Source organism: Ursus maritimus, unplaced genomic scaffold, assembly GCF_017311325.1.
Source record: "Ursus maritimus isolate PB19 unplaced genomic scaffold, ASM1731132v1 scaffold_22, whole genome shotgun sequence".
Classification (NCBI taxonomy): domain Eukaryota; kingdom Metazoa; phylum Chordata; class Mammalia; order Carnivora; family Ursidae; genus Ursus; species Ursus maritimus.
Genome location: NW_024424675.1, coordinates 42,508,940 through 42,526,164, shown reverse-complemented (window position 1 = coordinate 42,526,164; position 17,225 = coordinate 42,508,940). Strand labels below are relative to the sequence as shown.

The window sequence follows — 17,225 nt, the reverse complement described above, 5'->3', positions numbered from 1 at the left end:
CGCCAACTCAAGTCCAAAGCCATACTCGGAGAAGCCGATGGAACGCCGCTTCGGTCGGCGGTGACGTCGGCCAGACTGGGTCCGGGCCCTGACCTCGTGTTTGCCGACTGGGGCGTCCTAAGCAGCATCTGGGGCCCTTTGGGCCTCGGTTTCCCTCCGTAAAGTTGGCATAATGATGCCCGACTTGGAGGGGAGCTCTTAGGTGCAAGTGAAGTCACATACGTGAAAGACTTGTTGCTAAGTGTAAGGTTCCGTAAGAATGTGAAGGAGCTGTTACGACAGACAGACACACATGCCAACTCCAAATATTTCAGCAGGTTGCTGAATTTCTGAGGGAAAAAAAAGAGGCAGGGATCTGCTGAGGTTGTGGGACAGAGGCTGAATCTTCTCCTTTGCTAGTCAGTGTGGTTTGCAAACGAGTAGTCCTGATATCTGCAGGGAGCTTTCAGACCCCCCCCCACCCCGACCTCCTTATAAAATGCAGATTCTGGTGCGCCTGGGTGGCACAGCGGTTAAGCGTCTGCCTTCAGCTCAGGGCGTGATCCCAGCGTTATGGGATCGAGCCCCACATCAAGCTCCTCCGCTGTGAGCCTGCTTCTTCCTCTCCCACTCCCCCTGCTTGTGTTCCCTCTCTCGCTGTCTCTATCTCTGTCGAATAAATAAATAAAATCTTAAAAAAATAAATAAAATGCAGATTCAGAAGGTGGGGGGCCTGAGAACTCACATTCTAGCAAATTCCCAGCTGAGCTCGCCGCCCCAAGAATCTAGCCGAGCACCAAGAATCTAGATGAGGTATCTGGAATCATTTGGAGGAACTTTCGTAAAGCCCTGCTGCCTGGGCCTCATGGAGATTTCTGACTTAGTTGGTCTGCAGTGGCACAGAGGGAATTAATAGTTTTTTATAAGCTCCAAGTGATTCTAAGATGCAGGCAAGATTGAGAACCTCTAGTCTAGATCGTGATAGTAATAATAGCTCTCCTGAGCGCTGGATGTTCCATCTCCTGTAATTTCCAGAGCAGCCCTACAAAGTAGGTACCGTAATCTCCATTTTATAGAAAGGAAAGTGCGGCCAACAGAGATAACATACTTGTCAGACATCACACAGCTGTTAAGCAGCGGAGCCAGAAAGGTCTGTCGGGTACCCAACTCCACCAGCGTAATCTTGGAATCCTCTCTGACAAGTACTCCCTCCTCAGCGACACCTTTCCTCATTCTTTCCCAGATGGATCATCTCATACCATCTCTTCTTTAACCTCTCAAAGCCCCCTCCGTGCTTATCATATTCTGTCTCATAAAACAGCACAAGTATTTGCCTTGTCTAGCTTCTGAGATTGTAAACGTTATGCCTTACTCCCATGCATATCCTTTGCAGCACCAAGCACAGTGTCCTACACATATATGCTTTTAAATGAATATTCGTTGAATTCTATTTTCCATGCCTGAGGAATATTCCAGAAACCTCCATTATGATACAGATTCTCATATAATACTGGTTATTCAGCATACTTTAAAAGACTCTTTCTACGGTCTAGGGACATAAAACTGACCAGCTCCTTTTGCATATACCATCAGGGGAAGAAAAGCAGCAGCACGCATGCCCAAATGTAACAACTAACACTCCTTGACTTTTTCTGAACAGTGGTACTCAAACACTTTACACAAATTATCTCATTTAATCCTCACAATGACGCTACAGGGGTATTACTGTTGTTATTTCCATCTTACAGTTGACAAAACCAAGGCCAGATTGTAACTTGTCCCAGTCACAGAGGCAGTGAGTAGAAGGGGAACTGGTATGCAACAGCCCTTCCCCACAGTCTGAGTCCACACCTCCACAGACGGCAGACTGCAGCGTCACCTCACTTCGGCCCCCTAGAAATAAGAAGGGGGATCAAAACAATCTGTATGCATGGGTATAATTATTGAGCCATAAAGTATAGGTGAAAATGATCAAAAACAAAACATAATTAAAATTAAATTTCGGTTATGGCTCTCATTCGCATTGGCCAACACTTCTGCAATTTTTACCCAAGGTAATATTTATATTCTGTGTCTAGGTGAATAAAAACTAAATGTGCTTGTAAGCTTAGTATCAATTCCTTTTCATTTAAAGTGATTTTTAATTTTGAAATTTTAATTTAAAAGTTCTAATATGTTAAGGCTTTGTAAAGAGCTTGGTTGCCAAGGAGCATACACGAAGTGCAGCTTTACAAGGGCTTGGGGGCATCCAAAGCTGATGATATAGAATGGATTTTTGTCGAAAAGTAGTACTCAGGCACACACAGGAATTCTCACGGTTTTACCCAACTTCTTTTGCTGTGTCTCAGACCCTTCTACCCCATTCCTTAAAACTATGACTTGAAAATATTTTAAAGAGATATCCACCCAGGGGTGCCTGGGTGGCTCAATCAGTTAAGCATTCGACTCTTGATTTTGGCTCAGGTCATGACCTGGGGGTCCTGGGATCAAGCCCCAGGTCTGCTCAGCAGGGAGTCGGCTTCACGATTCCCTCTCTCCCTCTGCCCCTACCCCTGCTCTCTCTAAATCGATCAATCAATCAAAAAAAAGAGAGAGAGAGGGAGAAAGGAAGGGAGGGAGGAAGGGAGGGAGGAAGGAAGGAAAAGAAATATGCCCCTCAAGAGGGAGGATTTGAGAAAACAGTAGAGCTTCTTCTGCCAGCAGAGGGCGCCTTTGGCTTGGGTTTATAGGATTATTTCCTTGGGATACAGACTTAAGGCTGATCCCAAGGCCAAACAGAAGTAATGTTTCTCAATATTTTGCTACAAAAACACTCTGCTGCAAATATTTTTAGTGCACATGTGCATGTGGTTTAGCTTTGACAGTGTTCTTAGCATCCGTTCTTGTCGGCACCAATGAACAGGGACCTCTGTCAAACAGTTCAATGGAGATGCTCCAGCTAAAGGAAGTCATAGATGGAAATCCTGGAACGTTCTTTCTATTTTGTAGAAACTGCAATGTGTTTTTTCTTTCTCCATGAAATCATGACTTCTCAAATCATTTAGCACCATCAATGATAACAGTTAAATTTCCCAGAAACCTGGGGATATTACAAAAGCTTTTATTTTATGAGGGTGATTATGAGCTCTTAAGGAAAAAATCAAATTCTCTAGACATCTTTTTTTGCACCAGGTTTTACTCACTTTCATTATAAACAAATTCCAATACCAATGTTCTTAATTAAAATTATGAAAATATTAAAAATGAACACAGTAGATGATGGTGGAGGGGATATCTCGTCAGTTGCCATGTTAAATAGTTATCTATTTTACAGCAATCATTTTTAGAAATATCTCTTGAGAATTAGAATTCTAGATGGTTCCCAAATAGCTACTAACGTTAGGTTTTCATCTGCATCCAAGAGAGGCAGCAAAGCCAAACAGCAATGCATTTTGCTCTCCCATTTCCTTTTCCCAAATAAATGAAAATTATTTTAAGTACATTTCCAATCACAAACTTGAATGTAATTATCTAAACTGAATGTATCTGCAAGCCCCTTTCAAATTTTTTTCAAAAAATAGTTTATTTATTTTCAAATTTTAATGACTATCATGTCATTAAATATTAATGACAAATTTTTTTCAAAAAATTGTTTATTTTCAAATTTTAATGACTATTATAGATACTTCCCATTTTGATAGAATGTCCCAATCCAGACATCTGCAGCTTGACCATTTATTTCTAGGTTAATGATGTTCTCCTTCCCAGAATTTGTCAAAGTTCAGTGATATTAGATGTTAAGGAAAGAAGTATGGTATAAATTCAAAGAAACACTTGTGATTTATAAAAATGTCTTTACAATCTGGGATAGTCTCACAAGTCAATTTGATAGTTCCACAGAATATTCTCAGAATGAAATACTTGGTTCTGACGTGACCAGGGGAAATAACAGAATTGTTGACATTATAGGCTTGGCATCAGGGGGACCTGATTTGACCGCTAGCCAACAGGAAGAGTTGTAGACGTTTCTGAAGCAGTGTGCCCCCTCAGCCACGTAACACACTTCATGTGTACCAATGTCGTGGTTAAAGCACGAGCCGTGGAGCCGGGCTCTGGGGTTAAGTCCCAGCTCCACTGCTTAGTAGTTATGTGACCTTGGGAAAAGTTCCTGAGCAAAAGTACAGGTTCCCGTACCTTGGTTGTTGTATCTGTAAAGTGGGGCTAATAAGAAAAGTACCGAGTTCAGAGTGTGTCTGTGAAGATGAAATTAGTGAATGTTCAAAAGCACCCAGAAAAATACGTGGCACATAGTAGGTGTTATACAAGTATTTTCTTTTCTTATTATATGACCTTATTTAATATTCACCAGAACCTCTTGATTAGGGCCAGCTTCATGGGTGCAGTCATGCCCAGCCCCATGCTAACAAGAGCCCCCCATGAGCACTTTAATTCTCTGCTAATGTCTTGAAATTCTTAATAACTTTTGAACGAGGACCCTACACTTGCATTTTGCACTGGCCCCTCATATTCAGTAGCTGGTCCAGCTCTTGAGGTACACAGTCTTACTGTCCCCACTCTGCCACGTTCTGGCTACATGGCTTTGGACAAGCAACATCCCCTGTGTTCTCACCTGTAAGCTATGGATGTAATTACAGACCTGACAGGGCCCTTGGGGGAGGTAAGATAATGTGTAAGCAGGGATTGGCACAGGTAAGTTCTCAGAGAGGGGACCCACTATTACTAACATCTATCTTGATAAAATAACTCACCAACATTTCTGTTCTCTACATATCCTTGCTTACAATTACAGGTAACTCTTCAATACAGTGATATGTTTGCTGAAAGTACAGAATAAAGTCATAAGACTCCTCTCTGGAAAAATTCAGACAGGGTTAATAGGGGAGAAGATCGGATCTTTATTATTACAGAAAAACCTTATTAAAATTAGAGGCTTCTGTAAATCTTGAGCATGTTTCATAACATGGACTTAGAGGGGAAGACAGGGGACTTGATTTGGGGTGAGAATGGATAAAACCCTGGAGAAATTTTCAAATAAATTGTTAATAATAAAAAGCATACTCAGAAACAAAATTAAGTGCTCCAGACGGCATCAACCCAAATAGTTACTCATAATAAATTTTACTACTTTCACAAGTAAACAAACAGGGCATGACCCCTACACCATGGAGGCAAAAAAAAAAAAAAAAAAAGAAAGAAAAAGAAAGAAAGAAAGAAAGAAAGAAAGCCACTAAAAAGGAAATGCTAGACACACTAATTCATTTGCAACTTCTCAAATTTAGGCTATTATTAGTTTTGATACTAAAAAGATACTTCATGCCTTAACATTAGTTGCATTGTAGAAGTTAAATAAAATATTTCTGCAGACTTTGATGGCATTTTTACAATATTTTTTCAAATAAAATTTAGAAGTCAAATAATGTATACTTTTTTTATAAATGACTTAGAACATAGGATAGAATTCAGTGCCTACAGAGAAGGATAAAGCCTTCTAAAGAAAATTGTTTGGACAAAAAAATATAATTAATGGAAAATTATTTTACCTCTACGGAATTAAGAATATATGTTCTTTCCATGACAGTATCTACTGCTGAAAACAAAACTAATGAAAAGCCCTCTTGCAGTCACAAGCTATATCCTGATGTATTTTTATATCCATCCTCCAAATTTTAATTTGTTAGGTAGGTACACTCTGGAAAGATAATCTGATGATAGGAAGGTCAAAGCTTGAATTTCTGCCTTCATTTTAGAATCTGCCATTATTTCCATCTGTTAATAAAAGTAAAGAGCAGCCGTGATCGAGTCCTGTGCTACAACTCTGTTGACTCAAACTAGTAAATCTAGGCTGTTTTATTCTCAAAAACCATGGGCAATAGCTTTTAGGTCAGCCAGAACATTCCAGAGCATTACAGAAAAAAATCTCAGAAGAACATCCAGTATGGATGTCTTCGATAACTAGGAATGGTCTGGGGTCTTTATGTAATTTCTTTCTTTTCCTTCTTCCCCCCATAAACTATGCTACAGCCATAGACGATGCACATAGAACTATGATGAGGATAAAAATAGTTCCACCCCATCCATCTGATCTTATCTATTAGCGTTCACAATTCAGTGTTTCAACAACCATTTACTGCCAAACACCACTCACATTAGTTGTTGGCTATATAAAATTTCAAGGAGGATATTTTCAAAATATTATGTGAATACCCACTATGAAAGTTAACGGCAATGAAACATACAATACTTGAATTTTAGAAAGAAACATACTTCTTTTCTCCAAAATGGTTGGCAAGTAACATAAGGTCTTTTCAGGACACTGTCAAGTTTCATCTGGTCCCGTTTTGTCAGCGGAATTAAAGTATCTCTAGGTATATTTAACCTAGAAAACAACAGATGAAAAAATCAGCAAAAACAGGGCGCTCCTATAACTTTAAGGTCACATAGTTATTTGTATTTATTATGCTACTCAAGAAACTCAGAAATAACAGATAAGCAAATTAGCACAGATCCCTCTTTTAAATCCAGAATTTAGAGGCTCTGGCACGTCCTAGACCAGCAAGGATTCTAGTTCATAGTGGACGTCTGCTCTAAATTGTTGTTTCCCTTCCCATCACACACACAGGACAACGACAAGAAGAACACAGACATTGGTAATAAACACAATGCCAATAGCACTACCATCAAGGGTATGGACGCCCTGTGGCTCCCAGGGCGCTACAGCCTCGAAGCAGTGAGCTAGAGAGTACGTGTGGCCGGCAGCAAGAGTCACTGTGGGATCTCAGGTTGCACTGAGCACTTCATTCTCTGTAATTCACTGAGAACTTTCTGGGCCAAGGAAGTTAGTCTATCACTATCTTATTTTCACTTATGCGTACGCGTGTGCACACACACATAAACACACCCCTATCTAGTTTTAAGTTTTTAAAAAAGTGGATTGTAATTTTTTCTTGGTGTGTGTTTTAAAAACAGGACAGGAGAGGTCCAGGATTTATGTGTACAGACTACTTTTTGAAGTCATGAATCCTTTTCCCAGGAGAGCTCTAGTTTCAAACAGTCTTTTTAAATGTCCCCACAATTATGATCATTTGCCAGTGGCAGCTACCAGATAGGGTGACAATTTGATTAAAAGTAGGTTGGGGGGGGAGGCTAGAAGATTTCCCATGAAGCCGTGTTTGTGTAACTAACATACTTTTTAAAAATTTCATTGTCCATTTACTTGGAGGGACTCTGAGGGCACTGATGGAATTTATGAGCTGCAGCTAGAGTTTCTGCAAGCCCTTCACCTTAATAATTATCAGATCACTTGTCCTGAGTTTGTGTTAGGAAAGCTCTTCATACAAACAGATCACCCCCAAGGGATTTTGACCATGACACATACACCAAATGGAGCAAAACTTTGATCCACTGGAGTGTAAATATTCTAAAATCAAAAACTAAATGTTTTCTCTTATGCCCTTATTTTGTAAGAAGTGGCGATCACCCAAAACCTGTTCATGTTCCAAATTTAGGAAACAAGGAGCAGGTACCAAGGTTTGCTCACTGCTTAAAGAAATCCTATAAACACGTTTAAGTTCATTCACACTGGCCAATTAAAACCATAAAATATTTTTAAATATCACATTAGCAGAGATGAATATAAGTGATCATGTCCTATGCTGAGGGGCAGGTGGGCTCCCACTCTCCAGGGAAAACAAAATAATTAACCTATCCGGAGGGCAGTCAAAATCTTAAAAATGTGCATACCCTTTGACCCAGCAATTCTGGGAATTCAGCCTTCGGGACTAAGGGACTAATTAAACATGCAGGCGAAGATTTAGTTACAGGAGGGCCCATCAAAGCTCTATTTATCAGAGATTTGGAAACCACCCAAATGTCTGACTACGAGGCACTGGCTGAATAAACACTGGTACATCCAGAATTGGAGCTCAGTAATAGAAGACACTAGAATGAGGTCATGGATTCGGAAAAGTGATTTCATTGTGTTGTGTGAGAGAAGCAGATTACAAAGTAACAAAGTATGATCCCATTTTTGTGAAAAAGTGATGGCTATGCACAGAGAGTAATAATCTACAAGGATAAAGCTGTTCATCAGTAGGTGATTTTTATCTTGTTACATAATGATATTTTTTCTGTAATGAACATATATGTTAAACTTGCCAAAATTTAGGTTCCCAAATGTTAAGCAATCTTAAAATGAGATTTTTTTCTTAACAAAATTAACATTTTAAAATCTATGGTAAAATTGATTCATATGGCAAACAAAGTTGTCAACGATTACCATTTAACTAGATTCAATGTCTTACACTTTCTGAGAATAAAAATATTACAAAATCTTAAAAAAATAAAAATTAAAAAATTAAAATAAATATTACAAAATCTTTTAACCATAAAGGTAAAACAAAAAATATTTTCTAGCTGAAAGTTCTGTTAACCAAATTCATTCAAGCATTTTCGTAATTGAAACAGAAACATCGATGAATTTAATTCATAATTCTATAATCCTGAGTCATAGTGACAATATAAAAAAACACATTAAGAACTTTCCAGTGTAGTCACTTTTTTGGCTTATTGTTACATATTATGAGTCATCATTTTAAATATACTAGTTTTACTAAAACTAAATTAATCTAACCGTTTAATATCGGAAGGGAGGAGACCAAGCCATCTAATAGCTGGAACTGTGAGATTATGGGCCTCAAAAGACATCGCCTAAAATAAAGAGGAAACATACATTAGGTGAGGCTAAGTTGCAGAAAATCAGCATCCTTGTTTTTGCAGCCACATTTTTTACTTACTAAGGATAAATACGAAAGATTGCACACTCCCCGAGCCCACAGAGCTAAGAAAATCACCAAGACTTTTGCTAACCTGGGCTTTCAGTGAAGGTTTTAAAACTGCTCTAGTATTTCTGTATTGATTTTATATAAAGTGAAACTACAAATGAAACTCTCTTACCTGCAATTATTGTTGCTCATGATTCTGTACTTTAACATCTTGCTTCACCATCCCTTTCGTCTAAATATATACGTCATATAAACATATCTGTCAGGGACACTCAAGGTGTATACCAGTGGTGCCCAAACTTTATCATGCATCAGAACCACTTGGGGTCCGAGCCTAGAGATTCCAATTCAGGAGGCCTGGATGGGGACTGAGATGTGCATTTCTATCAAGTTCCCTGGTAATGCCAACACTGCTTGTCTGGGACCATACTCTGAGAACCACTGACGTACGGTAAGTAGTTCATACTCTAGCGGTGAAATTTGGTGATGTTTTCATTTTTTCTTATGGTGGGTGTAAAGGGAATTGGCAATGTCAGAATTCAAGGTTACATATAATTTTCAGAGTTTATTTGGCAACAGACCTTGCTGTTACCCTGAGGTCCCACAGTTACTTCAGCAGGCTGGGAGAGTGGAAGATAATAGTGCCTGTTGCCCACAGCTAATCCCACTCTGTCATCTGTGGTCACTCTGGTCTTTCCAGAAGCTGGAATCACAGCCACTAAAACAGATTGGCCCTAGACTAGGAGAGTAGCTCCCCAGTGCACTTGGGGGTTCCTCAGCTAACTTAGGGATGGGAAATGAACGCAGCACCTGCTCTGATGAATGTGAACTATCTCAACAGTGGAAAAGGAAAAATACTTTTCTGTACTTACCATAGATCCATACTTGTAGATGCACATTATTTCTATGCCTGTGAAAAGAAAGTCACCTTAATGGTTAGTCTCCTTGTACATTACAGGTTAGATCATGTACACTCTCACATTTTACCTAACACCTGCAACTTTTATTTTCATAGACACAGCCAATAAAAAAACTAACTATTCAGTTCAATGGGGGCAAAAATGGCAATAAATTGCCTCAATGATTACAGTCATTAATGTAAATCTAATGACCATCTTCTTTTAAAATAATTTATGAAAGTGTTCTAAGAGCAAAAAAGCACAATCTTAGGTACGATGAATAAGATTTAGTTAGGACAACTACTTCAAACAATCCAACGACAAATCACCATGTGGATCGGCATCGACAAGAGTGAAAATAGGAATGTGAAACGTATCCCACAGCTTCTTGACCAAAAGTCTTGTGTTCAGATCAGGGACCCCCTTTCCCTAAAAGCAAGATAGAAATTATGCATTTTAATTCCAGCAGAATGAAACTGACAAAACCTTTTCCTTATCAGTAATTCAAAAGTTAGAAAAGTTAGATCACCTTCAATTTCAGGTGGAAGACTAGTATGGAGTGTGAAAAATGTACATTCTACACAACAGAGTGAAAAAGCCCACCTGCATTCATCACTGTGACTCAACTATCCCAGTCCTGGGAAATAATTCTAAGGAAACATTTCAGCAGAAACAGAAATAATAAGAATTGGACATATCTACCAACAGGGACGTAGAGAGGCAGCGTCGCACATGTCACTCAGCCTGAGTCCTGCAGGTGTCCTTGATCACTTCAGTGTTATCGACTCTTCCCATGTGACCCTCTAGAGGGAAGTTGACTACCCGTCCCTCACGGATGCCTGCAGCTGCCTGTGTGGCATCTCAACGTATGCTTCTGTGTTCCTTGCCGTTCTTGGCATATATATATATATATGGCGTATATATATGGTGTACATATATAAATACATGTATATATGTGTATAGAATCACAAGGTCCCTTTGATGGAATTCATGCAATTACCTGACACGCAAACCTGCGGGAGGCAGAACACAGAGCAGCTCCAGTGTTACCGTATTACAGTTGAGACCAGCAGCCGTGGGGGAATGGTATGTGGGTGACTCTGAGAGCCTGTGTAAACTCACTGTGGTATTAGAAAACCACTAGTATTTAAGAATTAGAACCACCAAGGGCGCCTGCGTGGCTCAGTCAGTTAAGCATCTGCTTTTGGCTCAGGTCATGATCTCGGGGTCCTGGAATCAAGCCCTGCATGGGGCTCTCCGCTTAGTGGGGAGTCTGCTTCTCCCTCTCCCTCTGCCCCTCCACCCGGCTCGTGCTCTGTCTCTCTCTAATAAAGTCTTAAAAAAAAAAAAAAGAATTGGGACCACCACCTTGATTTTAGTCAGATTTGAGGATGTTTAAATAAATGCCTTGGAAATTCTTACTCTATCACCCCAAAGAATGTGCCATATCAATAACAGAATGTTGTGTGAGCTGTAGATAATGTTATAAACCCCTCTTGCCAATCACCAAAGTAGTATGTTAGTCGTGGCCTTGTAGTAAAGGGAGATAATCTAATACCGTAACCATGATGCACGGGGACATTCTGTTGCAAAAGTTGTCATCTAGGAGTCGCTGAAATGTTGCATCTTTTTCTACAATTAATAGAAATTTTGCATCTGTAATTAAATCTATGATGTTAAGGCTGATAATTCGAAGCCAAGAATATTTCTGTTTAATTGCCAACTAAATAGAGGTGCCATATAAATCAGTTCTGAAGCAGCTACATAGTATATTCCTTTTTACCTTCAAATATATAGACATCTGTTCACATATTTAGATGCCTAACTCTCCTACCAGAAAGGGAGGTTTAGGCAGAAACCATGTGTGTTCATCTGGACCACTATAGGGTCTAGCTTGATGGTTACACATTATGAAAGGTTGGTTTATCAAATAATGAATGAATGAACATTCTACAAGCTTCAATACTTTTCCCACTCAAAGGATACTTCGAATTCCTTGAATATTAGATGGCACAGCAACAGCCTAAGTTAACAAAAGAAGAGAGTTTTTATTTTAAATAAAAAGTAAGTATAACCACATTTAAAAATGTATCACAAAAATCCCGTATTTTCATTTTTCTCCGAATATACCAGTCATCAGAGTTTTATTCCTCAGTAGGGAAACAGTAGGAAACAGATTTACTCCTCAGTAAGAAGACAGATGTGCCACCCAAACTACTTCCTAGCAGGTGAGAATCTCTCGGAAACTTTGTGGATACGTGGCTTATGCGGCAGGACGTGATGAATTAAAGCCCTCCTTATCCTAGAGCGCACAGGTGACGTCTTGCTTATTTCCAGACGGCTGTGCAGGTTAGTGCCATGGGCTTTCCAGGTGCCAAAACCCAGCAAATAGTTCAGAATTAAATAGATCAATTTCCCAACCAGGAAACTGTATAAAGATTACATAAATAATCATGCTAAAATAGCCAAGCTACATTCTACCCGAAGACAACAGCACTTTTTTCAAAGGAAAGCGTATCTTTGTTTATTTTAATATGACATTGGACAACTGGTGTATTTTAAAACTGTGTAACGGACGACCTCCTAAAGCATACGCTTATTCACCCTTCAGTTTTATTTGAACATCATAAGCTCCGAAATCCGTAAGAAAGCAGGAAATAAAATACATTTCAGAAACAAAGTTTCTAAAAGGGAGGTAAAGCAGGTGACAACATCAATGTGCTTACCGTGGAACCACAGGTACAATGCACTCTCGTGCCGTCTTCCTCCATATACCTTAAGTTGCCAGCAATTAAACCTTTTGATGTAGATAACTGAAAAAATAATAGCCATATTTGAACACTTTTTTACTGACATGTTTTTTTAAGTTTATTTATTTAAGCCATCTCTACACCCGATGTGGGGCTTGAACTCATGACCCCAAGAGCAGAAGTCACATGCTCCACCGACTGAGTCAGCCAGGTGCCCCTCACTAACATATTCTATACGGCTGAGTCAATCCTCACGTTCACCTGCCAGATTACATGTATTTTAGCTCAGACTGGAATTTAAGAAGTAAAGGAGAAAATATGTAAGGATATTTAGGAATAAGAAATATTTAGTAATTCACCTCTTTTAGTCCAAATATATTGAGAGTAGGTTATTTAAATTCATAATGAGAAAAATGTAGTATCAAAACAAAGCACAGATTACATTTATTTTCCTGTTATGATTTTACACAAATCTTTTGTCTTAAAATAAGATGTTATGTATTAAATGCTACTTACTATATGAAGACTCATCCTCGGCACTTTTAGCATACAAGAAATGTCATTGATAATATTGTCCACGACAGTCTGGTTACCAAAGAGTTGGCTGTCAGTATAATATATGTCTCTGTGAAAGTTAAATGTATATTTTTAATTAGCCATATTCTCTTTGACTATGACAAGTATTGAAGTATTATTTGTAGAAAGCTTTAAGTGGATGAAACACGACATATAAAGAAAGTAATTTATTACCCATAGTCTAGTCTTACGTAGCATTTCAAAACATAATGGGAGTTAACCCAAACTAACTCTCACATTGCATCTTAAAGGAGTAATTTACCAAAACAAGTATTTACCTTTTGGTTGCATAAGTGTTGCTCTGTACTAATTTATAAATCATGGACAATATTTTAAGAATCAGGGCTGGAAAATAAGATACAATAAGCAAGTTACTCATCATTTCTCTCATTAATTCAAAAGACACCACTATCAAGGATTTCAACTACCCCCAGTTACTTTCCATAACATTAAAAAAATTATCTTTCCAAAACAGAAGTACTGAATACAGAGTAATAATTTCCTGAAGGATCAAATATAATTAATTGCTCCCTGAACAGCAAAATTGAGAGAATACTTTTCTACTGAATCATGTACCTTGAAAATTTATTTTGGAATTATAATCTGCTTCCTTGGTTATTGACAATGAAAAATTCTGTAACTTTATTTCAGGTGTAAGGGTGGTCTATTAAGGAACAACTAAAATTATTAAACTAGGAACAACTAAACCCAGAAGGTAACCAAACTTATTCTGTTACTAAAAGCTAAGAAAAATTAATTTACCAAAATTCTTAACTGATTTTGGTGAATCACTTTTGATTTTTCTCGTGGTACAATGAGATACCATCTGAAGACCCACAGAATCTTCAAACCTGTCATTTTGTTGAAAGGCAATAAAAAAGAATTAACTTCTGAACACCAAACAATATACACTTCATGTACTCTTCTTCAAATCATCTAAATCTGTATTTCTTCTCAACAGAGGCACCGAAGCTTTAGGACAACTTCATTTATAATCTTAGACAATTCCAGATAAGTATTTTTTCTCAACAGAGGCACTGAAGATTTAGGACTACTTCATTTATAATCTTAGATAATTCCAGGTAGTAATTAGGTAATCAGCTTTGTGACATAAAGAGGCACTAAAATAAAGTGTTTAAAATAAGTGAATTAGGGGCGCCAGGGTGGCACAGCGGTTAAGCATCTGCCTTCGGCTCAGGGCGTGATCCTGGCGTTATGGGATCGAGCCCCACATCAGGCTCCTCCGCTATGAGCCTGCTTCTTCCTCTCCCACTCCCCCTGCTTGTGTTCCCTCTCTCGCTGGCTGTCTCTGTCTCTGTCAAATAAATAAATAAAATCTTAAAATAAAATAAAATAAGTGAATTAAATACCTCTGAGTATAATGTGTGGATGTGTGTGTATTTAGTGTATAATGTGTGCTATTTAGTGTATGTAAACTATTTTCACATATTTCACAAGTTTACTAGCATCTTGCTCATTTTAATATTTACTCATGTATTAATTTTGCTTAATTTAATAAGTTTTGAAATGTTATATTTCTGATTTACCTCCAAAATTACATTAAATGAAATAACAATTTGTAATAGGTTGTTAAATTGAACTGCCAAGCCTGTCCTAAAGGTGGCAGAAGGCACCAGGCAAATGGGCCGGGTGTCAGCTGCCTCAGGGCTTGATGAAATCCATTCTGCAAAATGATGCAAAATAGTTTCAAAAGTTTACAGTTTGTATTAATTATACTGACCATAAAAGAATACTAGTGACTAAGGAGACTCAACATTACTTTTATTGTGTTTCTGTAACTCTTACTGAGAACTATTGTAGTCTTTTTCATGATTTAGATTGTACAGACTGAGCATCTGAAAAACACAAAAGCTACGAGCAGGTTGGAGGGCTTTGACAAAGCTATTGGCTGATTTTACTCTTTTGGACACATGACTTAGCAGGGGGCAATCTACCAGGAGAAAGAGCATTTGAAATGTGCTCTGTGTTCGGATACGTTTCTTTTCCTTCCAGTATCAGGATTGGTTGTAACTCCCCTGAGCAAGTGGTTTGCTTTTGTGGTATTTCTGCAGAATTCCACTGGTCCTATTTCCCCCCTTTGAGTGCTAAAAAGCTTAGATCCCAGTTTGGAGCCTGTTTTTAGCAGAACTGTAAGACTTTATCACATGCATTTTGAATTCTAACCTCTTCTGGCGCTTCATTTGTTGTTTCTAGCATTGTTTTCCCTTTGCCTTATCTTTCACGCCCACTTCTAGTTTATATGACCTTCCTATGAGGTATGTATTTTGTAAACTTCCTTAAATCCTTCGAGGCAGGGCAAAAGCAGTAAAAAGAATGAAATCAGACTAGAACTCTAACTCGAATAAATTCAAATAATGACATAGATACTGTATTTAAAAATTAAAAATGCAAAATGCCCACTTTATATTTTCCCAGCTTGATCTGTTTTCTATTGTGAATGCGGGTGCTTCATTCCTTGCCACGCTTGAGATGATGCCTTGGATAACACTTTCTATAGATGCAAGAACCTCAGAACTGAAACGATAAACACACTATAATTCAATCTTAATTCTAAATTAGACCTTTACGATGTGTAACATTTCCCCCAGATCAATAGGAAAGTAGGTTTTTTGTTACATTGGTTGTTTTTTAAGACAAGGCTATTCACCTCCATACTGATCCCTCCCACTAAATTTTGACATCGGCATTGCACTGAAACAACTGTATTTATAGTGGTTACTTGCAAAGAAATTTCATTTGCTTGTAATTTTACTTCTCAAACAATTAACAATTGAAGTAATATCTTCCTTTTAGACAATATTAATAACTAGACAACATGATTTATAAATCCTACTTAAATTCAAACTTGTTGGCTTGAAATACTACTGATAAATGTTTTAATTAAAAATGATGTAATATTGGCTTTGAATTTAATTTCTTTCCCAAAAAATGCAATGCAAAAATATTCCAAAAGAAATATTTCTTATTGTAGCACATCACCCTGATTGATCTCATGCCTTCAATCTGCCCTTTTGAATTTTAGTGATACAAAGAGAAAAAAGTTTAATCACGACCATGGAAAGACTTGGCAACCATTACACCACTTTACAGCAGAATGTTAAAACCTAGCCCAGTTTTCTGCGAGCTGACTTTTAATTTCACAAGCCATCAGCTTCAAAAAATGTTGTTCAGTTATAAATACCATTAGCGTATTGCCTAAGAAGGGAAATCAAATTAAATCTAGAAAATGCGCAGAATGTAGAACGTTCTAATTCCCCCAGAAACTTCAGAGCTTGCTTTGAAGATGCACGTTATCAGAAAGCAAATCTTAAAACAATCAGTATTTTCTAACACGGAGAAATAAAAACTGACTCAAAGAAAAATCTCATTCATTTTTCCAGTTCGGGGGGGGGGGGAAAGTTGCAAGGTAACACTGTGACAAACTTAAATACAATTAGATTAATTTGCATCTGAAACTTAAACAGGGGACTTCCATTCCCTCCTTTCCTCACCCTCATAAGTTCTCCCTCAAACTAAATACTTTCACAAAAATCCGTTTGCTTGTAGGTTTTCCACTTTTGTGTGTGTGTGTGTGTGTGTGTGTGTGTGTGTGTGTGTGTGTGGTGTTTCTGTTTTGGTTTGGTTTTTTGGTAGTTGGCTTAGTCTTCTTAAAAATAAGACTGTAATTTGTTTAGGCTGAAAAACTTTGCTGATAAACCAGAAAAAAAGATCCGGGGGGAAAAAAAACAACCCAACATTTTAAGTAAGAATGGTCAATAACATAAACATATTCTCTGTAGCTGATTCCGAGCCGGGTAGCTGGAGAATCTCAGTAATCCGTCTCCTCGGCACCTGGCTCTAACCAATCTCGCGAGCCGCCAACTGCTTTAATTGATTTTAAATAAATCACTTAAAATGTGTGTACATTCTCTCCAAGTCAAGTAAATCGTTGTCTCATTATCAACCACTTCCTTGTTCATTTTGATAAAACCCGGATTGAGTGGGAACTCCCAACATTCATCTTCCCTCTTTCTCTTCACACACATACACAACCCTGAAAGCTTTTTAAATTCAAATTGTATCCAAAAAAATTGTGTTTTAAACAAACACAAAGCCAAACTATACCTTAAACTCCCCGACCTCTGAGAATCTTAGGAAACCTGCGAGCCTTGCTCGCTGTGGGGCTGCTCCTGGAACATTCTAGAAGGGGAACATTCTAGAAGACGGGGGGGGGGGGGGAG

The 17,225-nt window shown here is 38.2% G+C and overlaps 1 protein-coding gene across 2 annotated transcripts in view; it reads right to left on the bottom strand.

Moving 5' to 3' along the window:
- Positions 1-5,287: 5,287 nt before the first annotated feature.
- Positions 5,288-17,225, bottom strand: part of SPO11 (SPO11 initiator of meiotic double stranded breaks) — a 12,394-nt gene continuing 456 nt past the window's right edge. The window contains exons 2-13 of one of the 2 annotated variants that reach the window (XM_040637852.1): positions 15,406-15,519; positions 13,747-13,835; positions 13,263-13,329; positions 12,925-13,033; positions 12,385-12,471; positions 11,645-11,681; positions 11,217-11,326; positions 9,988-10,087; positions 9,632-9,669; positions 8,609-8,685; positions 6,244-6,355; positions 5,288-5,745 (exon numbers count right to left, since the gene is read on the bottom strand). In XM_040637852.1, the coding sequence (XP_040493786.1) occupies positions 5,626-5,745; positions 6,244-6,355; positions 8,609-8,685; positions 9,632-9,669; positions 9,988-10,087; positions 11,217-11,326; positions 11,645-11,681; positions 12,385-12,471; positions 12,925-13,033; positions 13,263-13,329; positions 13,747-13,835; positions 15,406-15,519 (1,060 nt within the window). In that variant the 3' untranslated portion in view covers positions 5,288-5,625. The remainder of the gene's footprint in view (positions 5,746-6,243; positions 6,356-8,608; positions 8,686-9,631; positions 9,670-9,987; positions 10,088-11,216; positions 11,327-11,644; positions 11,682-12,384; positions 12,472-12,924; positions 13,034-13,262; positions 13,330-13,746; positions 13,836-15,405; positions 15,520-17,225) is intronic. The other variant, XM_040637853.1, reaches the window with a different exon arrangement.